The following is a 26,571-nucleotide window of genomic DNA, read 5'->3' as shown; positions in this document are numbered from 1 at the left end:
GAGACTTTTTTTTGAGACAGACTAATTGAAAAGAGAAAAAGAATTAAAGCAGAGAAAGGAAACTCAACCTTCCAATTGCTAAGGAAACAAAAATTGATTGAGATTAGAAATCAAAACTCCCTGGGAGACAAATTGGTTCAAGCATATAGAAAAGGGCACAGACTGCCTTCAAAGCTCAGTAGGATTTGTTGAATTTAGTGGTCGAGTAGGTATCAAAAGAGAGAGTGGTCCATCATCTGAGAGCATACAAAAATGCAGTTGCTCCAATCATGTCTGTTACTTTAAATTAACAATGCCTTCCATACTGAGTTGAGGAGGTCCTGCATGCATGGCCGTTTTTGGTATAGATTATGCCTGTGGAACTCAGATAGGTCGCATGCTGCCGTAAAGTGCAAAACCAACCAGTTCCTAATGGGGGAGCTACATTTTTTGAGGAGATCGAGTTTCGAAGAATTTTGCGACTGAGCTTGACGACTGATGTGCTGAGCGGACTGTTGAGCAAATTAGTGAGATCTTAGTTGTATTTGCCATTTAATGGGTAATTTATAGTTTAAAAATCAACAACTTGCTAATTAATTCATGTTTAACTAATATTGTCTTTGGGTTTTTGAGTAAGGATGATACTAAAACAGTATTCAGTATTTCTTGTGTTCGACTCTCAAAGTAAAAATTCTTACTTAACTGTAGAATCATGTGGCTTCATTTTGCTAGGAAATAACTCACTTTGGATTTCTTTTACTGTTTAAAATAGCTACCTGACTCTACTGAGATCGTTATCAATGTTTTCATGTCTGAAGATTATTTCAGGAATAATAGACCAATGAAAGGATTAAAAATAGCAAGAAAAGTCATTACAATAAACTAATTGTGCTCATATACTAGATATTAAAAAAAGAATTCCATTCAAACAAAAGTCCTTTGTGGCTCAATATTATTGGAATTTAGTTTGGAGTCAGATGTGGGTGGTGGAAAATACAAGTATAACTCGGTTTAAAAAAGATAGACCTTTGAGTCAATTGCAGAGTTATTCCGCCTTTAAGCTTTGATGTTTTGCAAAGTATTTATACTAAATATAGACTATATTAGATATGGTCAGAGGTAGTTTCGTTAATCAGAGTAGTAGGGGTGTGGAACACACTGCATGCAACAGTAGTAGACTCACCAGCTTTAAGGGCATTTAAATGGTAATTGGATAAGCATATGGACGAGAATGGAATAGTTAGGTGAGATGGGCGTCAGATTGGTTATACAGGTCAGCACAACATCGTGGACCAAAGGGTCTGCAATGCGCTATAATGTTCTAAATATTATTTATGTAATGTAATTTGTCAAGGTGTGCCAAGTTTCAAGAAATTGCAGTCTTTAGATATGTTCATATTTTTGTAAAAATCTACAGAAATCAAGATAATGAGAGTAAAAACACTGTGCACCTCTTTTCAGGAACCAAATATTATGTAAAAACATAAGCTTTGTATTGCTGCTCAGTGAAGACATGATTTCAAACTTGGGGATTTTGCATTCTAGACAACGGATTGGTTTTAAGAACTTAATTAAGTGCTCAAAATCAAAACAAATGGAGTTCAGATCTAATTCCACACAGCAGCTTTATAATGACAGAGCTTTTGATTTTTTAAGCATTTGGGAATGTTATTTCCCATTTTTGGGATATGACAGCTCAGCCTTTAGAAAACCTACTTGTTTACAAACTATTAAAAAACTGACTATTGTCATGGGAAACTTACTCTCAATATTATTTAAAATGGAGGAAAATATTTTAATATTTGGTTCCGGTGCTTTTTGGAAATGCCAGCACTGTGAAGCCGTCAAGAAGAATTACTTAGAATCAGAGATTAATTTGAGTATTAAGTGTGCATTTAATATGGCTATGTTTTGGCATTTCCCACTTCTATCATCATCTAATGAGGTTAAAGTTACTTCGGCATAAGCTTATCTTGGGGCTAAATACATGCCTCCAACTCACGCTCGTATTCCTTGTCAGAGGACAAAAAAAACGTATAAGGATACGGTGCGGTTACCATCCGATTATGCAATTTTAAAAACATTTCTCCTCAACAGCAACATGTTTAAATACCATAATTAGCATTTCTGATGCCTGCTAGGAATGGTTCAAAGCCCTCTCACATGGGTATTACATTGTAATTGAAACTTTACATTTTTAAAATATTTGACAATTGGCCGAGACTACACAATTTCTATTATTGCAAAATGTTTCTCGTTAACTTCACCCTTCCTGAAATCAAACCATATATTGGTGCAACATCAAGGGATTTCGTTGAATACTGACCGCCCTAAAGAATGCATGTTTTCCACTTAACACCTAAAACCAATACTTAAAAGTACACAATCTTACTGAAGATGGCGGGCAACCTTTTCAACTCACACAATCACTAACATTGGGAAGTACTGAACCTTAGAAGTCTGTTTTAAAATGGTCAAAAAATTTTAATACTTAATTAAAGTGTTGTCATAAAAAGAACAAATGATTTTCAGTTACCAAATATGCTGAGCATAGTTACTAATAATCCTCTAATGAAATACTTCAATGTTATAATGATGTTTTTAAGAAGTAATTAAACAAATCTGTGGTGTTCAATTGTGGTTTCATCTTCTGCTGGAAAGTTGAAGGTACGTTTATAATTTTTTAAAAAATCATGATGTTCCTCCCTGAAGACAGAAACGTGCAAGAAAACAATGAAAGCCTGCAACATCAATTAAGGCTTGTACAGTACCTTTTTTCTCCCCTGTGAAAGGCACATAATCCTCCCTGTCTTTATACTCCAAGGCCTGTTTCTCCAAGAATGCTAGAAGTTGATCTCTATCAAATGGGCCTGTTGGGCTTTTGACAGTCTGGTCCTTCTGACGAAAGCCTGCTGGCAGGAGTGAATGCTAGCACATTGGAGAAAACACACTTAAGATGCCTGAATAAAACGGTACATCAAGCACCTCTAAACATATGAATACAAACAAACAGTATGCACAATTCAAAAAAAAAAGTTGAGAATCTTACAAACAGAGTATATTCTATACATTTAAATTTACTTTAACTTGCAGAAATAAAAACAGATAGAAAAACATTCACTTCTATCCAGAATATAAAAGGGTACGTGACATCCACTGAACATCTGGAGATCAGAACAAATTGAAGAATGATATAAAATACAATAGGTATAAAGGCAGAAAAATGTTTGGTTCTACTTTGCAGTTTTCTTCTTTGTCCTTACCCTCAGATTACCACATTGAACTATTGTCAGAATGTGCTCTTCAGTACTGCAGGGTAGATATTCAAATCTTAGTAAATTAGTCTAGGTTTAGGAGAGCAGGGGCAAAGCATCTGGCTGGGGATGGAGAGGTGTGCATAGTTGGGGGAGAAGTCTGAAGTCCGTTGCAGAATAATCAAGATGCACTTGTGCTGATATCATACATGTAAGCTGTATACCCCAATGACTGGCGATTCATAGCTAAGCGCTTGTCCATTTGGCTGTTTGCAATCAGCAACAATTTATATTTCACCAGCCCACATTTATAAAACACAGAACATAGCTCCCAATATTTGATATGATTCTGCAATTGGAAACAGTAACTACTAAACAATTCAGATTGCATTAAGAATTCCACTAATAACCAATTTAAGCCAGGGAGCATACAAATATTCATATACAGGCCTTTGCCAATTGGAAAAACACACTGCACAAAATCTTTTGGGGACAACTGATCCCTTAGGGTTATTCCTTGGCAATTCCTCAAACAGAGTCCAAATCAATGGCCAACCCAAAAGCATCTTAATCTGATGCAGTACAAATGGCTGTTTCCTTTGAGATTTGTCAGTCTTATAATTCTGTGCTGATGAGTGCAGGCCAAAAACCTTTGGTAGCATCTCCCTTTATGGTGTAATAGCTACAATCAAACTGTTCTGCATTCAGATTCCTCCATGAACTATTAAAGTATTCACTGCTTGCCTATGAGAAATGAACTGTGTGCATTGACAGTAATGTCTCAAAGAGTACAAACTCCTATCAATTTTCTCTTTACTTCAGGACATTCTCCACATTAGGTGACAAAATATTTTTCAAGTTGAAATATACATACACTTGAAGTCTTTCCTTGTCTACCCTAAACATCAATTTTCTAAATGTGCCATCCCCATACCCCAAGTTGCTTATTATAGACTTTCTAATGAAAAAACTTTTTTTTAAAAATTTATTTTCTTTTCTTATACAATATGCTAATTTTGACTCTAATTGCCGTAATTCCCAAAACCCTTGTTAACTTTCATGTCCAAAAGCTTCAGGGTATGTTACATTCAAATTTTTCTCTCCTCTGTTGATCTCTCTCCATCCGAAAGCTAAATCAAATTCCCCACACAGGAGAGGGGCAAGCACTTTTTGAACAGTGAATATTCACAGGAAATGAAATTAATTTTCAGTGGATATTGGCAAATTGTCCAAATTTTAAAATACAATTCTCAAAACAAAAAAAATTCAACATTTGGTTAAGAATGAAACACTAATTTTGAAAATAAAGCCATGAACTTTTAATAATCCTCAAAACAAATTACAGCCAATCAATTCAAGACTGCAGTTGTAACAAATCACAAATTCATTTTCAGGAACACAATAAAGTGAAACATCACTGCAATTGGTAGGTGGTGAAAGGTGGAACACTAGTTCAATTTTCCTTACAATGAATTACTGAACAGTTACACAGCTATGGGAAAAATCCAAACATTAAAGATTGGGGAAGCAGATGGGTGTTTGGAAAATGAACAACACAAGTTTTAACCTCTTAAGTTATATTAACTAATCTCAGATGTATTACAACCTGTATTAATTTCTCCAAACAATGTTAAATAACTTAGTTTGAAGTTTTACCAAGTTCCAAAATAAAGCACATCATCCCCAAGAATTGATGGATGAAGAATTTCAAACCCCACCTCTGGATCCAGTTCCTCAAGAGCAGTCTCCAGCTGTTTCAATTCTTCTTCACTAAGTTTGCCAAGAAGCTCATCCTCGTCAATATCCTTGTACTTCTCAAGGTCCTTTTTGAATGGCAGTGCCATCTCTTTAGCAACAGTAACTTGTTGTCACTTATTCTGTAGCGATCTAACAATTCAGTCCTTAACCAGACACGTAGCTTTCTGCCAAGAAAAGTACAAAATAAGATTTTAAACCAGTGCAAAGCTTCCCAAGAATACATCCTGAAGCTGGAAAAGGGGATTCAAACTTCCAAAACAACTTTGAAAGGAAATATTAACATTCTCCCTAAACATACAATAAATTAAAATAAAATCCCTCAAGCATTGTATTTGGTCTGCTGATAGCTTTAAGAGCTACACAACCTAAACGGTAGAGCCTCAGATGTCAACCTTAACGCAGACTCCTCTTTCCTTACATCCAGAAGGACATGGGTTGAAAACTTGTTCAGAGTGAATAATTTTTTTTAAAAAAAGGTTTAAATACAATCAAAGCCAATACTTTACCACAATATCAAAGGGAGGCTGCAGAGTTAAAGTTGTGATCTTTCAAATGGGGCATTAAACGGAGTTGGTACTTCTCCCTCAGTTATTAAAAATCTTAACTACTCCAAGTTAAATTCTTGTATCCTGGCCAACATTACCTCACCAACAATATCACTAAATCTACTTTTCTAGTTGTATCTGCATTGTTTATAGAATCTTATGCGCAAATTGCTTTACACATGTCTCAGTATTAGAACAATTTGTTTGCTCAGTGTCATTCCTTTCCCTGAAGGTTGACTACCACGGATCTCCACCTGTCTGTCCTTGTACTGCACTTACGCATTTCACACAGGTCAAATGCATTTATTCAATTATTATGGCCACCTATTTTACTACCATTTCTCCGTCCATTAAATTTTCTTTATCTATCATCTGCCCGAATAAATGAGACGAAGATCTTTCTTTCTTAGTTGATATGCATTAAATTCCCCCTTTCTTTTAGCCATTTCCAGCACTTTGTCTGCCTATTTGTGTACAATATGATGAACATCTCCTATAGGTCCACAAATTAAATGCATCAAACTTATCAGTACTCTTTCTTTGTAGTTAAATGAATGAATAATCACATATCTTGAAGATAGAACAAACATTTTGTCGCCATAATCTGCCACCATTTTGAGTTTCAACAAGAATAAAAAGAAATTACTTAAATAGGAGTTCGTCTTCTGTTCAAATTATATCTCAAGCAGACATCAGGGCTTTTGCAAGGTGTTCGGGTCTTCAGGAAGCTCCACTCTCAGAACAGCAATGATGACACTGATGGTCTGGGAGACCGCAACTCTGCTGCCGCCATCTCACCAACACTGCTGTCAGTCCAGGCTCCAGGTCTACTGTCCAGGTCCTAGGCACTGCCACTACCAGGAATCCTGGTCGACACCACTGGCACTACAGCCACTGCCTCACTGAGCCACTCTGGCCTCAAAATGGAAGGAGGAGGAAGGACGAAAAATGTATAACAATGCCACGGACCTGGAGCAGACAGGCTCTGATGAGCCCGAACACTACCTCCATGCCAGTGCAATTTTGGAACTCATTCCAAGCATGTAGTTCATGCCTCAGAGGCATAATAAAATAGATGGTTAAAATGTAGCACATCCATGTTCTTTTCCTCAGGTTCAGTTTCTATTGCAACTATGCCTGTAAATTGATTCATTGTCAGCTAAGCACTTTTGGACATCCTTAGGTTGTGAAAGGCACAAGATAAAGTTGCTTTTTAAGTCGCTGACTTAATTAAATGGAATGTTTAAAATGGACAAAGTGTGAACGATATAGGGCCTTTTGCATTCTACCACATAGCTTTTACTGACAAGTCTTACTGCAGAACTAATTGCTGTCAATTTATGTTAAGAACAGAGCAGTAGAAGTCCTGTCCTTTGCAAAACAGGAAGAAAAAAAAATCACATATCATATGTAATGCTGTCATAAGAAAAATCAAATTAGCACTTTGGCTCCAAATAAATAGCACCTTTAAAGAATTTACATAGAGTGCCAATTCAGTCTCTCACTATTTGCTGGAAATTGAAGAACTGCTAGTACCTGAATACTGCACTGTTATGCCTATAAACAATTAAATTTTTCGAAGGCCCAACCTCAGCATCTGGCATTCCAAGAGACACACCACAGTCAACTCCCTCTTTCTTGAACAAAAATAAGCATGCAATAAGTTACAAGTGAAAACAAGTTAAATGTTATTTGAAGTTTACACTGACGTCCCAGGAGGTCCATCCCTAGCAGTACTTTTCAGTACAATGATCTGGATATGAGAGTCTGGGTCAAATATACAGCAATAAATCAACAATGGCACATATCTGTAGAACCACAGAATGCCTATATACAGTGTGGAAACAGGCCCTTTGGCCCTTCAAAGAGTAACCCATCCAGACCCATTCCCCTACCCCGTTACTCTACATTTACCCCTGACTAGTGCACCTAACCTACACTTCCCTGAACACTATGGGCAATTTAGCTTAGCTAATTCACCTAACCTGTACATCTTTGGACTGTGGGAAGAAACCCACGCAGACATTGGGAGAACGTGCAAACTCCACACAGACAGTTGTTCGAGTCTGGAATCAAACCCGGGTCCCTGGCGCTGTGTGGCTGCACTGAGCCACCACGCTGCCCACATGCTTTATATAAGAAACTTTAATTTCTTAAAGTTGCATTGTTCATCAAATCCATAATTTTGATCTCAATACTTTGTATGAAGCTATGAAAGAATGCAAATAGTCAGAGCAGGAGTAGGCTGTCCAACCCCTCAAGCCCACTACACCTTTCTACAAGATCATGGCTGCTCCGCCTGAGGCCTCAGTTCCTCTTCTGTACCAGCTTCTCATAGCCCTCAACTCTGATATTCCAAAAATATGTGCACCTCCCCTTTAAATACTTTGATTTAAATACTTTAAATGCTTAGATATACTAAATTATTTGTATGCTCAAATATAACTTAGAATTGAACTGTCCAGTTTAAAAAAAACATACGCGCAGAATGGAAATGCTCAATTTCCAAGATTTGCTATAGGTCGGTGAGTCTCCCAGCAACAATTAGCCTCAAAAATGAGCTACATTATCCAAAATGCAAAAAAAACTGGTTAGTATACAGCAAGAATGAAAATTTCCCTTGTCCCTATCCTCCAAGAAAAAAAAATGCAGTTCCATGCTAAAATCCTAGAATTCTACTTTACAGAAATGTAACATTTTCTTGCTTTGTCCCTCCAAAAACCCAGTGACTGGTTGACTTTTAAGTGGATATACAGGAAATGTTGTTTTAAATCAGCACCTTATCAACCAGCACTATTGATAAACTGGCAAAAATGATATGAAGTTTGCCGATGATACGAAGATAGGTGGACAGGCAGGTAGTACTGAGGAAGTGGGGAGGCTGCAGAAGGATCTAGACAGTTTGGAAGAGTGGTCCAGGAAATGGCTGATGGAATTCAGCGTGAACAAATGCGAGGTCTTGCACTTTGGAAAAAAGAATAAAAGCACAGACTACCTTCTAAACGGTGAGAAAATTCGTAAAGCCAAAGTACAAAGGGATCTGGGAGTGCTAGTCGAGGATTCTCTAAAGGTCAACACGCAGGTTGAGTCTGTGATTAAGAAAGCGAATGCGATGTTGTCACTTATCTCAAGAGGGTTGGAATATAAAAACACCATTGTGCTACTGAGACTTTATAAAGCTCTGGTTAGGCCCCATTTGGAGTACTGTGTCCAGTTTTGGTCCCCACACCTCAGGAAGGACATACTGGCACTGGAACGTGTCCAGCGGAGATTCACATGGATGATCCCTGGAATGGTAGGTCTAACATATGAGGAACGGCTGAGGATCTTGGGATTGTATTCATTGGAGTTTAGAAGATTAAGGGGAGACTTAATAGAGACTAGGGGAAGATTAAGAGGAGACTTAATATTACAAGATAATACATGGCTTGGAAAGGGTGGATGCCAGGAAATTGTTTCCGTTTAGGTGAGGAGACTAGGACCCGTGGACACAGCCTTAGAATTAGAGGGGGTAAATTCAGAACAGAAATACGGAGACATTTCTTCAGCCAGAGAGTGGTGGGCCCGTGGAATTCATTGCCGCAGAGTGCAGTGGAGGCCGGGACGCTAAATGTCTTCAAGGCAGAGATTGATAGATTCTTGTTGTCTCGGGGAATTAAGGGCTACGGGGAGAATGCGGGTAAGTGGAGTTGAAGTGCCCAGCAGCCATGATTGAATGGTGGAGTGGACTCGATGGGCCGAATGGCCTTACTTCCACTCCTATGTCTTATGGTCTTATATACCTCAAATACAGAGTTGTTTTTCAAACTGATGGTCTGGGACTAGCAGCGTTCCACTGGGATTGGCACTGGGTCCACTTTTGTTTGCCATTTATACAAATGATTTAGATGAGGATAGAGAAGGCACAGTTAGTAATTTTGCAGATGACACAAAAATTGGTAATCAAGTGGACTGTGAAGAAGGTCATCTAAAATTACAAACAGATCTTAATCAATTGGGTCAATATCGAAGAGTCCGGTGCTGGAAAAGCACAGCCATTCAGGTAGCGTCCAAACAGCAGCAGAGTCTATATCTGAGCATAAACTCTTCATCAGGAATAAAGGTGTGGCCCAAGGAGACAGATAAATGAAAGGGGTGTGGAGCTGGCAGGGGTGGGGTTACCTTGGAATGCAATAGGCAGATGAAGATGGGGGTCAAACATGGAAGGTCCAGCCTTTGTTTCGCCAAACAGTTCTCTTTGCTGTCTGAGTGAGCATGGAGTTCAAAGCAACCCGGAAGGCTGTGACTCGCTGCAATTTAGCCATTTACAGCCTGTCAAATTGTGTCATCTCGGCTGCCTTCAACCGTGCCTCGAGCAGACATTGCTGCTCTCCTTTCTGTCTCACCGAATAAGAGATAACTACCTCCCTAGCATGGGCTTTAGCAGTCTCCCAGAGTATAGTCTGGTTACTAGCTGTACCCGAATTGATAGCCAAGAATGCTTTGAACTCGTCTGGTAAATACTTGACAAACTTCCTTGAGTATAAAAGGATCCATTCGCCAATGCTGGGAACCTGTTACGTTGCCCTTAATCACAACCTCTAAATAGGCATCAGAGTCCAGAAAAACCGTGAAGGTGTTAACAGGTCAATCCTGGTATGACACTTGTATGGATTTGAGAAAAAGGCAAAGTCCCTCCCCATAGGGTGGAGACATTTCCAAATGTCCACCAGCCTCAATTCCATGCTAAAGTCAACCAATTGTTTGGTTTACAGAGACACATTTGGGGGACCTTTGGGCATTCTATCCACTGTGGGGTCCATGAGGCGATTAAGATCTTGCCCTATGATAATGTATCGCATTCTAAGGACAATCAACCTTGAAAGTACATCGGTCAGGAATTTGAGGGGGTGTGCTGGGGGACAATAAATATTTAGAATGCCATACTCCTCACTATGTATTGAAACTTTAAGAATTACAAACCGCCCATATTCATCTTTAACTTGATTGAACAACTTAAATGGGAGACTCTACTGGACAAGTATCACCACTCTCCTACTCTTCATGTTAAAGGACGAGAAAAAAAACCCGATCAAACACACCTTGCTGTAACTTTAAGTGCTCCTTATCATCAAGATAGGTTTCTTGCCACAGGGCAATATCAACCCACTCCTTCCTGAGACTCTAAAGTACTTTTTTCCCCTCTTGACCTGCGAGTGACTCCCTTTAATATTCCAGGTGCACCATTTAAGGAGACACTTTGCCACATCCTTCTATAACAACTTGAACTCCCAAGAGGAAGAACCCTACTTACAGTGCACTAGTTTAAATAAAAGAAGACTGAGTCTAAAAAATGCACACACTAAAACTATATTAACAAAACCTTTAAAAACCACCTCTACTAAAAACCAAACTAAATCAATTACAGCATTCAAAAAACAATTGAGAGGAAACTGCTCCCCCTCTGCCCGGTGCTGGGAGCTTACACTACCCACATACACCTCCATAACCTCCTTCTAGTTTGAGCCGTGCCCCAAACTCAGGTAACGGATAAACTACAAAAAATAGATATTATGGACAAAAAAAATTAAACGTTGGCACTTCACCCACCCCCGATCTTACACTGACCTTAAAAAAAACTTTCTGTAATAGAATAACAAAGAGAAAGGAGAAGTATACTAAGTTGAGGGAAAAAAAGGGAAAAGAAAAGACAACCATTATTGTCCATGTTCTTTGGACCATCCGATCTATTTCAAAGTGTACGTGTCATACCGTTCCATCCCACCCCCTCAGTTGAAGCAAAATGTTCAGAGACAATAGTTTTATCTCCACCTTTATTCCGGGCCCTGGAGGGAGAGAGAACGATTGCCCAGGTGCACAGGGACATGAGTTCACGTTTTTCTCTAGAACAGTAATTTCTCAATGAACTTATATAGTCATCTTACAGAGAGGAGCATTCTGATAAGGCAACATACGTATTAACTGGGTGACCGTTACAGTCAATGAGTATCAATAGTAAAGATTAAGCCATCTGCTGTTACACAATAAATAACTGGCATCACAATGAATACTTTTCACCTTGTTAAATTGACCTCACATACTGAATGCTACCTCATCTTGTTAAATGGGTCTACATAATGAATGCTTTTCCACCTTGTTAAGCCATTACCCTTGCATGCAGCACCCCATAGTTAACTGATCGGAGTCATGGTCAGCTGAATCTCTTGCTTCACAAAACTCAGAACTTCACTCTCTTTCCCTACCTGCTTATACCCGATACACATTCTCATCCAGACAGTTCATTGCATTTTCTGAGCAGTCAAATACATGCATCGCCCCTTCGTGATTAAAGCACAGTACTGCTGGCTACCTCATGGAATATCAAATATCCAGATGCCTCAGTCTCTTCACCTCAAATGACTTCCTCTTGCGGATCACGGCAGCAGAAAAGTTCTGAAAAAACAATCTTAGAGCTTTATAAATCAGGATCTGGAGGTTTCCATTACCTTTTGTTTGTCCCTACAGGACTGAAATCGCACTAGGACTGGGCAGGGGCTCTGGTCCGAACTAGGCCTGCACACAGTCACCCAATGTTCTGTCTCAAGCCTCCCAACCTAGATATCGCAGTCATTCTTCAAAGAAACGAGCTGCATGCTCGCTCCAGCAGCCCAGTTGTGCATAGGAGAGTCCATCAGGAATTCTTGGGAAGCTGCAGCTGAAGCCACAGGCGTGTCCAATGCTGCAGGGGAATGCCCTACATATTGTGATTTATTCTGCCCTTTGTCTCTAGTCATCTTCCCTTACTAAAAAAAAAGTATGCAGCACTTCTAATATTAAACTGTCATTTTCTTCAAAATAGATTAGTTGGAGAGGGTAAAAGTATCACTTTGCTTCAAGTTATTGTGCAGAGCTCAGGGAGGCAGACTTGTTAAGATTACTCCCATCTTGGATCCCGTAGGGATAGTGTTTTTAAAGGAGGCAGGGTGGGAGGTGTTGTAGTCCAGGTAGCTGTGGGAGTTGGTGGGTTTGTAGTAGATGTCAGTGTCAGGTCGGTCGCCGGAAATGGAGATGGGGGTGTCCAAGAAGGGAAGGGAGGCGTCCGAAATGGTCCAGGTGAAACGGAGGTCAGGGTGGAAGGTGTTTGTGAAGTTGATGAACTGTTCAACCTCCTTGTGGAAGCATGAGGTGGCGACAATACAGTCGCCATCGATGTCGCAGAGGAAAAGGTAGGGATTGGTGCTGGTCTAACTGTGAAACATAGACTGTTCCACATACCCTACGAAGCAGGCATAGCTGGGGCCCACGTAGGTGCCATGGTTACCCCTTTGATTTGAAGGAAGTGGGAGGATTCAAAGGAGAAATTATTGAGGGTAAGGACCAGTTCAGCCAACCAAATGTGTATGTCAGTGGAAGGGTATTCGTTGGGTCAGCAGGAAAGGAAGAAACAGAGGGCTTGGACGCCTTTTTCATGGCAGATGCATGTGTACAGGGACTGGATGTTCATGATAAAGATGAGGTTTTGGAGGCCGGGGACCAAATGTCATGGAGGAAGTGGAGGGTGGTATCCCGAACGTATGTGGGAAGTTCCTGGATGAAGGAGGACAGGATGGTGTCAAAGTATGCAGAGGCACATCCAGTGGGCAGGAGCAGGCAGAGCTCATGAGTTGACTGGGACAGTCAGGTTTGTGACTTTTGGGTAGGAAGTAGAACTGGGTGGTGTAGGGTTCCCAGACTCTGAGGCTGTTGGTGGGAGATCCCCTAAGGTGATGTGGTTGTGGATGGTCTGGGAGATTATTGTTTGGTGATGGGAGGGGAGGTCATGGTTGAGGGGACGAGTTGGCATCTAGCTTCAGCAGTGTAGAGTTCGGTGCACCAAACTACCACTCCGCTCTCCCTTGTATGCTGGTTTAATGGTGAGGTTGGGGTTCAAGCGGAGGGAGTGGAGGGCTGCACATAGTGAGGGTGAGGGGTTTGGAGTAGGTGAGACTATCCCAGTTGACCCATCATCTCAACCTGCACGTGCTCCACCAAACTTCTCTGTTCCAACTCAGCACCAGCCTCTTGAACTCTTAACTGTCCACCTGCCTTCCCACCCTATCACCTTCACCGACCTATCATATTTCCAGTTACTTTCCCCCCACCCCCACCATTTATCTCTCAGCCCGCTTGGACCACCCCTTCATTCCTGATGAAGCGCTTATGCTTGAAACATTGACTGTCCTGCTTCTAGGATACTGCCTGACCGGTTGTGCTTTTCCAGCAGCACACTGACTCTGATCTTCAGCATCTTCAGTTCTCAATTTCGCCCAATTGGAAGAATGGGCTGAAGTGTGGCAGATGGAGTTTAATTTGGATAAATGCAAGGAATTGGTCTTCAGTAAAACAAACAAGGGCAGGACTTATTCAATTAACGATAGGACTTTTGGTAGTGCTGCAGAACAGAGACACCCCGGGAGTCATAATTCTTTGAGGTTTGCATCGCATACAGATAAGTTGGTTAAGGCAGTGTTTAGTACTCTTGCATTCATTGCTCAGATCTTTGAATATAGGAGTTGGGACATTTTGTTGAGAGTGTCCAAGACACTGGTGAGGCCTCTTCTGGAATACAGTGTCCAGTTCTGTTATAGGAAGGATATTATTAAGCTGCAGAAGATTCAGAAGAGATTTACTGGGATGTTGCCAGGAACGGAAGTTATAAGGCGAGGCTGGATTGAGATGTTAAGGGGTTAATTTGCTCTGCTGACCTGTAAGAAATTGGATGTCTGGGGTTAGGGTGGTATGTTTCTCTATCTTGCCAGTACAATGTAAAAGAATTTACATCATCATCTCCCATCAGAGCAAAAGCATTCACTGTAATGTGAGATTTTGTATAGAGGAAGAACTGGTTCTTTGTTCAGGGAGCTTCTCTTGACATGCTTCACAAACATTGTGAAGAGTATTTAGTGATTCTCCAAAGCTTGTACTTGCTTAATAAATTTTGACTGTTTTGATGTTGGCATATTGCAGTTGCATCAAGTGTGCAAGAATCTCAAGAAAAAGAACCTAACAGGATAGGCTGAGATTTCTTTTTTAAACAGGAGCTTAGGAGGTGGTGGGGTGATCTTAAAGTAGTTTATAAAATCATGAGGATAGACAAGGTGAATGGCAGATGTCTTTTCCCTAGGGTAGGGAATTTCAGACGAGGGGGCATATATTTCAGGTGAGTGGAGAAGGATTTTATTAAGACATGAGGGGCATTTTTGTTTTATATAACAAAAAGTAGTGTGTGAAATGAACTTCCAAATAAAGAGGTGGATGCAGGTATAGTTACACTTAAGACATTTTCGGTAAACACATGAATAAGATATGTTTGGAGGGATATGGGCCATATGCAGCCAGATGGGACTAGTTTTAGTTTGGGATTATGGTCCGCATGGACTGGTTGGACCGAAGGGTCTATTTCTATGCTGTATGATTCTGTTGCAATCTACTGCAATGTCAGAGTATTTATGCTGTAAATACTGTGTTGTGCATACACTCTGCATTACACTTGTATTACTTACTGTGAGTTTTTACATTGATTTTAGGCAGTGTGTTAATGTTTTGGGCGATATTGATGTCTCAAACTTTTACTTGTCAGAATTTAATATGGTAATGCATACCTCTCGATTATCTGGAATATTTGATCAACTATCACACTCCTTCCTGGTCCTATGGATCCTGGTTAATAAAAGTTTATATATGTCTATTCATCATGGGATTTGGTGTTGTTGGCTCAGACAGCATTCATTGTCCATCCAGCACTTAAGATTCAATCCCACTGCTGTGGGCCAGGAGTAACATGTAGGCCAGACTAGATAAGGGTGGCAGAGTTCCTTTCCTGAAGGACAGGAATGAATCAGATGGGCCAACAACAGTCATCAGTTATTGCACGGTCACCAGTAGGCTAGCTTTTTATTCCAAATTTTTATTCAATTCAAATTTCCCCATCTGTGATGGTGGGAATTTGAACTCATGTCACTAGAACGTTAGTCTGGCATTCGGGATTAACAGTCCAGTTACATTACCGTTAACAATTCATCTAAATGAGCCAGACCAGAAAATGCAATTAGCTGAGCAACAGGCTCACCAACAATGGATTATAAAATACCACAGATACTAAAATTCTGAAATAAAAATAGAAAACACAAAATATATGCAGGTCTGAAGTATCTATGGAGAGGAAACAAAAACATCAACATAGCAGTGTGAGATAGTTTCTGATGAAAGGCTCAGAGTATTTCTGGCATTTTCCATTTATTTTAAATGCAATGAGATATCATCGTGAAAACATATTCCTATCCAACACTGTCAGTATCAGCATACAAACCAAGGGAACTCCTCCATGGACAGTATAAAAGCAATGTTTGCCTGAAAGCCACCAGTCATTCTACATTTAAAAGATGTTGGTTTTCACATCTTATGTTTAACTTCGTTATCTCCTTTTTGTCTGCTTCGACCATTTCTCAGTACAAATAAAAAAAGGTGTTCAAAGATTTTACAAAAACAACAAAACTTGGGTTTGGCTAACTTAAAACCAAGTTCCACATTCCAGCAATACAATTCCCACAAAAGCATACATAATGGATTCACAGATGGGTATTAATACTGCACAATTTGTAAATTAAGCAGACATCCTAGAATAGAGGTATTTAATGTTAATTCCAATATTGTATGGATGACCAAAATTCTTTTCATTATTCTAATTATATTCATAATAGTGATAAATGTTGAGATGTTGTTTCCATTCGTGAGAAAATCTCAAAATAGGGGGCCAGTTACAGAATAAGGAGTCGCTAATTTAAAACTGAGTCAGAAATGTACAGCACAGAAACAGACCCTTTGGTCCAACTCATCCATGCCAATTAGATATCCTAACCTAATCTTGGCCCATATCCCTCTAAGCCTTTCCTATTCATATACCCATCCAGATGCCTTTTAAATGCTGTAACTCTATCAGCCTCCATGTCCCCTGGTAACTCATCCCATAACATGCACCACGGCATGACAACGCTGCCCCTTAGGTTCCTTTTGAATCTTTCCCTTCTCACCCTAAACCTATACCCTCTAGTTTTGAACTCCCTCACCCCAGGGAAAAGACTTGTCCATTTACCCTATCCATGCCCCTCATGATTTTATAAACCTCTATAAAGGTCACCCCTCAGCGTTCAAAACTCCAGGGAAAACAGCCCAAGCTTATTCAGCCTCTCCCTATAGCTCAAATCCCCCAACGATGGAATATCATTGTAAAAGTTTTTCAGAACCCTTTCAAGTTTCACAACATCCTTCCAATAGGAAGGCCACCAGAATTAAGCATATTCCAAAACATATTCCATAATCCAATGTCCTGTACAGCTGCAACAAGACCTCCCAACTCCTATACCCAATGCTTTGACCAATAAAGGAAAGCATACCAAACACCACCTTCACTGTCCTATCTACTTGCGACTCTACTTTCAAAGAACTATGAATGGTGAAGGATTATTTTTCTTTCAGAGGAACCTGAATGTCCGAAATTCTAGTGGGTGGCACAGTGGTTAGCACTGCTGCCTCACAGCGCTAGAGACCCGGGTTCAATTCCCGCCTCAGGCAACCGACTGTGTAGAGTTTGCACGTTGTCCCAGTGTCTGCGTGGGTTTCCTCCCACAGTCCAAAGATGTGCAGGTCAGGTGAATTGGCCATGCTAAATTGTCCATAGTGTTAGGTAAGGGGTAAATGTAGGGGTATGGGTGGGTTGTGCTTCGGCGGGGCGGTGTGGACTTCTTGGGCCGAAGGGCCTGTTTTCACACTAAGTATTCTAGTGTTGTGCAGGCTCGATCACAAATTTTTTAAAGAGGAAGTTTTCAACTCTACTCTTTTCAAAACTCTGAGGCGCTAGCATGGCAGATGAATTAAGAACGACAATTCAGCCACGAGCTAACAGACATGAGGGGCTGAGTAGCAGCCTCCTGCTCCTAGTTATGTTCAATGGAACTGCATAATTAAATGAGCTCAAATTTATATTTCTGCACAATAGTTATGTACAAGCTCCAAAACATTTTTTAAAAATGTACTTGAAAAATCAGGAAAGACTGATTCAAGTGACTTCACTTTAATGTACACATATTGCTTTCCATTATGAACTACAGGACAATGGAAGAATTTAGTTTTAAAAACATAAAAAGTCAGCTTAAGTTAAACATTCAGCAATATCGTACAAGTTCACAGTATGACATATTTACCACACGACTGCTCAATTAATCCTGAATAAAAAGTTAGTTGAAAGGGCAAGTGGATAAATTAAGATTAGACTGGATTACTTACAGTGTGGAAACAGGCCCTTCGGCCCTCCGAAGAGCAAACCACCCAGACCTATTCCCCTACATCTAACACTACGGGCAATTTAGCATGGCCAATTCACATAACCTGCACATTTTTGGACTGTGGGGAGGAAACTGGAGCACCCGGAGGAAACCCACGCAGACACGGGGAGAGTTTGCAAACTCCACACAGACAGTTGCCTGAGGCGGGAATTGAACCTGGGTCTCTGGCACTGTGAGGCAGCAGTGCCAACCACTGTGCCACCATGCCACCCACAAAGTAACCAAGCCCTACAATTTGAGAAATGGCAGATCAAGCATAACTGGTATATGCAGAAATAGATATCATCTAAATGCTAACATATCCCAGACAGAATGATTGGCACATTGGTTTGGGGAAGGACAGCGTAAGTGAATAGTCCAAACTAATGACAGGCTAAGTCACTACACAGTACTTATGATATGCACAGCACATTATTATATTTAAGCTAGAGGCATCCAACACATGGCCTTATATCTAAATCTAATTCAAAAACTCCTATCATCTTGACATCAGTTCTCACATTAATCATGCAACCAAGGTGTCAAGGAAGTAGATGGGTGTGGGCGTGCATTAGCACACACTGACTGCAATATGAGCATGTATACACGACTTGCAGTTGTTTGTAGTGTTCTCAATTTCTGTAGATCAAGATTTGAACATATTTTATTATTGATATATACAAAGTCCATTCAAATTTGACACATATTTTGACACTGGAACCCAAAAAGATAGGTGTTCCTGATCATCTGATACCTCCCTCCCCTTCCTAGACCTCTCCATCTCCATTAACGACGACCGACTTGACACCGACATTTTTTACAAACCCACCGACTCCCACAGCTACCTGGATTACACCTCTTCCCACCCTACCTCTTGCAAAAATGCCATCCCGTATTCCCAATTCCTCTGCCTCCGCCGGATCTGCTCCCAGGAGGACCAGTTCCACCACAGAACACACCAGATGGCCTCCTTCTTTAGAGACCGCAATTTCCCTTCCCACGTGGTTAAAGGTGCCCTCCAACGCATCTCGTCTACATCCCGCACCTCCGCCCTCAGACCCCATCCCTCCAACCGTAACAAGGACAGAACGCCCCTGGTGCTCACCTTCCACCCTACAAACCTTCGCATAAACCAAATCATCTGCCAACATTTCCACCACCTCCAAACAGACCCCACCACCAGGGGTATATTTCCTTCCCCACCCCTTTCCGCCTTCCGCAAAGACCATTCCCTCCACGACTACCTGGTCAGGTCCACACCCCAAACAACCCACCCTCCAATCCTGGCACTTTCCCCTGCCACCACAGGAACTGTAAAACCTGCGCCCATACCTCCTCCCTCACCTCTATCCAAGGCCCTAAAGGAGCCTTCCACATCCAAAGTTTTACTTGCACATCCACTAATATAATTTATTGTATCCGTTGCTCCCAATGCGGTCTCCTCTACACTGGGGAGACTGGGCGCCTCCTAGCAGAGCGCTTTAGGGAATATCCCCGGGACACCCACACCAATCAACCACACGGCCCCGTGGCCCAACATTTCAACTCCCCATCCCACTCTGCCGAGGACATGGAGGTCCTGGGCCTCCTTCACCGCCGCTCCCTCACCACCAGACGCCTGGAGGAAGAACACCTCATCTTCCGCCTCGGAACACTTCAACCCCAGGGCATCAATGTGGACTTCAACAGCTTCCTCATTTCCCCTTCCCCCACCTCACCCTAGTTCTAAACTTGCAGCTCAATAACTGTCCCCATGACTTGTCCGGACTTGTCCTACCTGCCTATCTCCTTTTCCACCTATCCACTCCACCCTCTCCTCACTGACATATCACCTTCATCCCCTCCCCCACTCACCCATTGTACTCTATGCTAATTTCTCCCCACCCCCACCCTCCTCTAGCTTATCTCTCCATGCTTCAGGCTCACTGCCTTTATTCCTGATGAAGGGCTTTTGCCCGAAACGTCGATTTCGAAGCTACTTGGATGCTGCCTGAACTGCTGTGCTCTTCCAGCACCACTAATACAGAATCTGCATCATAAATGTGTCAACTTTCCAAGTATGCGAGACAGAAAATTAGATTTCACTTCAGTTTGACTTGACATCAATAACCAAAAATAAACTTGATGATCACGCAACCAACCACATATGGGATATTGTGAGGAATAATGAAACTCAAATTAAGGGTATGACTGTTAACTTGCACAATTTTCAAGAAAAAAAATCAGAAGAGGCAAAGGTACTACGGATCACAGTGAACTTATGCTCAATAGGACAAAACAGTTTGATAGCAAAAAGCATGGATTTCAGTTTGGAAATGTATTTGAACAGATATTATATCTAGAGGAGGCACAGAAGCAAAATAAAACAATTGAAATTGCATGCATTGGGTTTCAAGTGGGAGTTTGTTTCCAGCCAGAAACATTATCTAACAGTCCCACCCAAAATCTGTGTTTCCACAGAAGAATTTGTTGATTTAAAATTAACTGCTGTTCTTCTACTTTATCAAAGTGCAATTTTCAAAAGTTTTTTTTCATTTTGGAGACTGGAATCCACAGATCAAATCACTGCCTTCCTAGAGGTTTATTTTTCTGATGCAAAGTTTAATATCATGTTGAGGATCTATCTGAAAAGGGAACATAAAATTAATGTGGCAAGTGTACATGTGGCAAAAGTAGATCCCATATATTTGTATACTGACACCAAAACCATTGCTTTTGCAGTTGTCAAAACTCTGAACTAACCTTTATTCCAAAAAATATACTTTATTAATAAAGTATATTAATAAATTAATAAAGGCCAGGCAGAACTGGTAACTTAATGTTCAGGAGTTTAGATGCTATAGGAAGGATAGAAAGGAGACAAGAGAGGTGGAGGAAGTAGTGTTTTTGATTAAGGAAATCATTACTACCGTACTAGAGGTTATTTCTGAAGGATCATCCAATGAAACTATACAGTTGGAATTCAGAAGTAAGAGGGGGATGATCATCTTCAGAAAATGTACGATAGGCACCCCAATAATCAGCAGGAAACTGAGGAGCAAATATGTAGAGAGATCTCAGATATACATAAGATTAATAGAGTTGTAACAGTAAGGGATTTTAACTTTCCAGACATAGACTGGAACTGCCATACTGTTAAGGGCTGAGATGGTGAGGAATTGGTCAATATGTAGGTATACCTATTGGAAAAGGAACAAAACTTAACCTTTGCTTGGGAAATAAGGTAGGGCAAATGATTAGTCGGGGAGTACTTTGAGATCCACGGTTATTCTGTTATTAATTTTTAAATAGTTATGGAAAAGGATAGACTTTGTATCACAGTTAAAGTTCTTAAATGGAATAAGGCAAATTTTGACGGTATGAGACAGGAAATTTTGACAGTTTATTACGGTAGACTGTTCACAGACAAAGGGACAACTGGGAAGTGCCCAAACTGAGATAACGAGAATTCAGAGGCATTATGCTCATGTTAGAATGAAGGGCAAGGCTGGTTAGAGAAGGGAACAATAGATAAATAAAGATATCGAGGTTCTGGTCAAGAATAAGATCGATGCATGTTAGATATAGACAACTGGGACCAAATGAATCACTAAAGAGTATATGGGGTGCAGGAGCATTCTTAAGGAGGAAACGAGGAGGGCAAAAAGACGATATAAGATAGCCTTGGCAGATATGATGAAGGAGAATTCAAAAAGATTCTACAAGTACATTAAGAGCAAAAGATTAATTAGGGAGAGCCCATTAAAAGGTCAACAAGGTCATTGATGTGTGGAATCACAGGAGTTGGAAGAGATACTAAATGAGTATTTTGCATTAATCTTTATTGTGGAGAAACAAATGGGGGCTAGGGAACTTGGGGAAATAAATATTGATGTCTTAAAATCAGTCTACGTTACAGAAGAGATGCTGAAGGTTTTTAAAAAATAGGTGGATAAATCAGTTTTTTTTTGAAAGGTGACAAAGAAGATTGATGAAGTCACCACCGTGGCCGTTGTCTATATGGACTTCAGCAAGGCATTCAATAATGTTCCACGTAGTACACCGATTAAAGTTAGCGCACATGGGATTTGGGACAGCTTGCCAATTGGATACAAAATTAGCTTGATGCCATGAGACAGAGGGTGGTGGTGGAGGGTTGTTTTTCCTGACTGGAGGTCTGTGACCAGCAACATGCCACAAGGAGCAGTGCTGGTTCACTGTTTTTCATCATTTACATAAACAATTTCAACGAGAATTTAGAAGGCATAGTTAATAAGTTTGCAGATGACAGCAAAATTGGTAGGACAGTCAACAGTGAAGAAGTTTATCCAAGATTACAAAGCAATATTTATCAATTGGGTCAATGGGCTGAGAGTGGCAGATGGAATTTAATTTGGATAAATGCAATGTATTTCATTTTGGTAAAATGAACTAAAGTAGAACTTATGTAAATGGTGGGGCCCTGGGTAGTGTTATTGAGCAGGAAGGGATTCAGGTACATAGTTCTTTGAAAATTCCATCACCGGTCATTTACTCAGACCTTTCAGTATAGGAATTGGGACATTATGTCAAGGTTGTACAGAATGTTGGTGAAGCCACTTTTGGAGTTACTGTATATAGTTTTCATTGCCCTACTACAGGAACGATATCATTAAATTGAAGAGGGTTCAGAAAAGATTTATCAGGATGTTGCTAGGACTGCAGGATTTAAGGAGAGACTGGAACTTGTTTCACTGGAGTGCAGGAGGTTGAGGGGTGACCTTATAGAGGCTTTTTAAATGATGGGGAGGGACATCGATAAAGGTGAATGGCAAAAGTCTTTTCCGAGGATAGGGGGTGCTCTAAACTAGAGAGCATAAATTTAAGGTGAGAAGAAAAACTTTAAGGGACCAGAGGGTCAACTTTTCCACAGAGTGGTTTCTATGTGTAATGAGGAAGTAGATGCAAGTATAGTTACAATGTTCGAACAGGTAAATGAAGAGGAAAGATTTAGACATATGCACCACACACAGGGGACTAGCTTAGTTTGAGGAAACTTGGTCAGCATGGACAAGTTGGACCAAAGAGTATGTTTCCATGCTGTATGACTCCATGAAAGACATTACAAAGCATTTTGACTTAAACACGAGAGGATGTGCAACAAAATTTAACTCATTCCCATACAGCACGCTCCACTGAATATGACTAATAATACTAATATTTACAAAACACATTCCACATCGGGAATATAACCAAAGGTCAAAAATCTGATCAAATTAGAAATTACAGAAACTGCAAGAGATACACTGCACTGGATTTTCTAAGGAGTGGGAATCTCACACAAAAAGGTGGTGGCTCCACATTGAGAGGAAACTCTAGTCGGGACTCCATCAGAAATGCTGACTCATACTTCCATTCTGACAACTCTAGGTTAACTGTCAGAGAAAGGCAAAATGTTACCCCCTTTTCACAGCAGTCAGCTGCCATATTCTGAAATTTAAAAGGACGTTGACAGCTGCTTCAAACCATAAGAATATAAGACAAATTTAGTTAAAATGCTGACAAGATAGGGCGCAAGCTGAGTTGGGGGCCGGACACCAATTAAGATTTCAAAATACCAAGTAGGTTGCCAAAACTAGATTTTTTTGGGGAGGATGGGGGGTGAGGGGTGAAGAAAAGAGACTCAATGACTGCTGAAGGTTCCAAGAGTAGAGGAATTGACCACTGGAAAAGTTCAATTGCCTAGGCAATTCTTTCATAGAATGCCCAGTGCAACTCCTATTTACACTGGAACAACAACTATTTGGCCAGTGGTAAGTCGACACCCATGTTTCACTGTGGAGGTTTCTCAATACATTTTCAAGACTCTTGATTCACAAATCACACACTTTCTAGAGTCATTTGTCTTCATGCCTATTCCAATTTACATAGAGAAACTATGTTTAAAGGAACATGTACTTAAAATTTATCAGGACATCCATCTGGTCACGAACCACTGCCAGATTGTAAACTGTTACTAGAGTTCTGAACCTCATTGCTCATTTCTATGATTCCACCTAAAATATGCAACATTGCAAGTAACAGTATACCCTGTACACATAGCTACATTTAGTTTAAAGACATTTTAAACATTTCCAAAAGCAATCATGACAATTTTAGAAGAAATGATAACTTAATAACAAGTTTGGACTTTTTTTTAGGTTCAGTACACACAGCTGCAGCCACTCCCTTAACTGATTACTCTATGAAATCAGATGCCAAATAAAAGCAGGGTCCCAAGACTATTTAGTACATAACAATCAGCCCATGAATACTTTGATTAATCACAGATGAAGCAGCAGGCATTCAATGCTTCAAGATATGTCTTCTTATCCCAAACCCTTCCCCTCCCTTTTTCACCACACCATCTATCCAATGAAGGTTAGTTCAGTGACTACAGATTGTTCTCCTATAATGAGTTCCATCAATGTAATTTGGCTGTAATGCAAAGGAACGATTAAAAAAAAACACTAACTCCAGTTGGCTAATATTCAACTCCACCCCCAATCCACTCTAGGTGTTTACATCAGGTCAAGCAAAAGAAGTTTTGACCATACTGTTGACGTTTGAGGATACTTTTAGAAGTTATTGCAGAGGAAAGATATGGATTTCAAGATTCTCTTCATTCTGGACAATGCACCAAGCCATCCTCCCACCATTGGTGAGCTTTCTGAAAACATGAAAGTTCTATTTCTACCTCCAAACACAATCTCTCTCATTCAACCCATGCAGCAAGGTGCAATAGCAGTTTTTAAAGCTGATTATTTAATGCGCACATTCAAGAAGCTGATTGCAGCTATTAAGGGAGATAACAAGGACAGCGTTCTTCAATTTTGAAAGAGAGTTAACATTAAGAATGCTATTGACATCACTGTGGAGGCCTGGGGTGATGCCAGTAAGGATTGCTTGCATGCAGTTTGGCAGAAGTTTCTCCCAGATTTTCATGATTTTAAAGGTACTGAACCATCGGAAAAACTTGCAGCAATCAAAGAACATTTTGTTACTCTTGCGTAGCAAGCTTGATTGGAAGTGGAGACTGATCTTCAACAACTTGTTGATGTGGGGGAAATTGAAGCTTGAGATGAAGATGATGAAGTCCAGGATGCAACACCACGAGAACTTTCCACTTCTCTTTTGTCTTCTAACCTGAGGGAAGTTGAGAAGTACTGCAGCTCATAGAAGACAATGACTACAATGCAGAATGCAGCAGGATAGCAGTTTGCAGCATAAAGTCTTATCTGGCACCCTATGAACAGCTTCTTAATGAAACAGCAAAGCAGCAAAAACTAGATTTTTTAAGTCAAAGCCCAAGAAACAGTCTGAGGGCAATGAACCACAGCCATCTACTTCTGGACTAAATATTTTCTTTCGTTGTAACTTGTACCTGAAAGTAATAATGATGCTGATGATGACTCTCAGCCCATCTTAACGCAGTATTGTAACTCAACAAACTCAAACCCCTTAATGTGTTAAGTTTATTGTATTATTTCATTAAAATATGATTTTAAACATTTACTAATACTATTTTTGTTTTGATTATTACTGATATATTTGGTGATTCACCCCAACTCTGTTTTTCCGTTAAGCCATATTATTTTTATTGCACGAGAACGCAGCTAAATTGTTACAGCAGAACAGACCATACAAACAGGGCTGATATGTAACTTTCTGGTCTGTACAAATCAGCATTAACATTACACAAGGCAATGATCCTGAAAACGCCAGACACTTCTTTACAAGAAAAAAAAATCAGAAAGATAGATGCCATTGATGTCAAACTTAGAAAACCATAAGACAGTTACATCAGTTGCCAACAAGGCAGCTAAAAAGGTCAACAATTGTTCACACGCAAGAATGGTTGTAGAGCCTTTTGATTTGCCATTTTAGAAGATTGCTGGCCCACATTACTTACCTAAAGTATGATAAATTTAGAATGTAAATTATCCTGCAAACTAGTTATCAACATCTCTTCCCTCCATTAAGAAAGGTGCAAGTATTGTAACATTTCATTCTCCATTTGACCATGCCTGATTTTAAGTTCTTCCAACATTGATGGCCATGCTTCAGTCACCAACGCCCCAAAGCTTTGAAACACACCTCTCAGCCTCCCAAGCTCAGTTTTCTCCTCAAAGAAGCCTCTTTAAACCAATCATCTCCAAGTCACATAAGGTGGTATTAAGAGATGACCAAAAACACTCACTGTCATAGAAATATTGTAAAACAAAACATGAGTCATATGGGGCATTACATAAACATACATTGTTCTTCTTTAGCAATGAATAGGTTGGCTTGCCCAGACAAAACAAAGCACTAAACATATGGATATTAAAGCAGCGAAACCTATTTAGAAGCCATTCCTGCATGTTTGGGCTTTGGTGCACTGTAAAATACATGCTCATTAATGTAATATCCAAAGTCATTTGAAATACAGTCTCACTGTTAATGAACAGCACAGTCATCTAGCCATGGAACAAGAACTCAAAACATGCATTGTACAGAGCACACGAATAGTGCTTGATGCCACCTGAATTCCTCCCATATTTGCCAAATTGGCCATTAGATGACATTTACATTTTACAATTGATAGCTGCGTCAGTTAGTAGCATAATCATAAAATGGTTGTGATTCAAGTTTTATTCCAGAACTTCAGCAAAATAATCTACGCTGACATGCTAACCCAAGACTGAAGGAGCTCGGCAT

At 40.2% G+C, this 26,571-nt stretch overlaps 1 protein-coding gene across 5 annotated transcripts in view; it reads right to left on the bottom strand.

Annotated features, from left to right (window-relative positions):
- Positions 1–26,571, bottom strand: part of tmod2 (tropomodulin 2) — an 84,839-nt gene that overhangs the window by 42,280 nt on the left and 15,988 nt on the right. For all 5 annotated transcript variants that reach the window (XM_072565083.1, XM_072565082.1, XM_072565085.1 and 2 more), the window contains 2 exons: positions 4,952–5,155; positions 2,751–2,907 (listed from right to left, as the gene is read on the bottom strand). In XM_072565083.1, coding sequence (XP_072421184.1) covers positions 2,751–2,907; positions 4,952–5,077 — 283 coding nt within the window. In that variant the 5' untranslated portion in view covers positions 5,078–5,155. The remainder of the gene's footprint in view (positions 1–2,750; positions 2,908–4,951; positions 5,156–26,571) is intronic.

The sequence above is a fragment of the Chiloscyllium punctatum genome, chromosome 48, assembly GCF_047496795.1.
Source record: "Chiloscyllium punctatum isolate Juve2018m chromosome 48, sChiPun1.3, whole genome shotgun sequence".
Lineage (NCBI taxonomy): Eukaryota > Metazoa > Chordata > Chondrichthyes > Orectolobiformes > Hemiscylliidae > Chiloscyllium > Chiloscyllium punctatum.
Note: the sequence above shows the minus strand (reverse complement) of the source record. Positions and strands in the feature narration are given on the sequence as shown.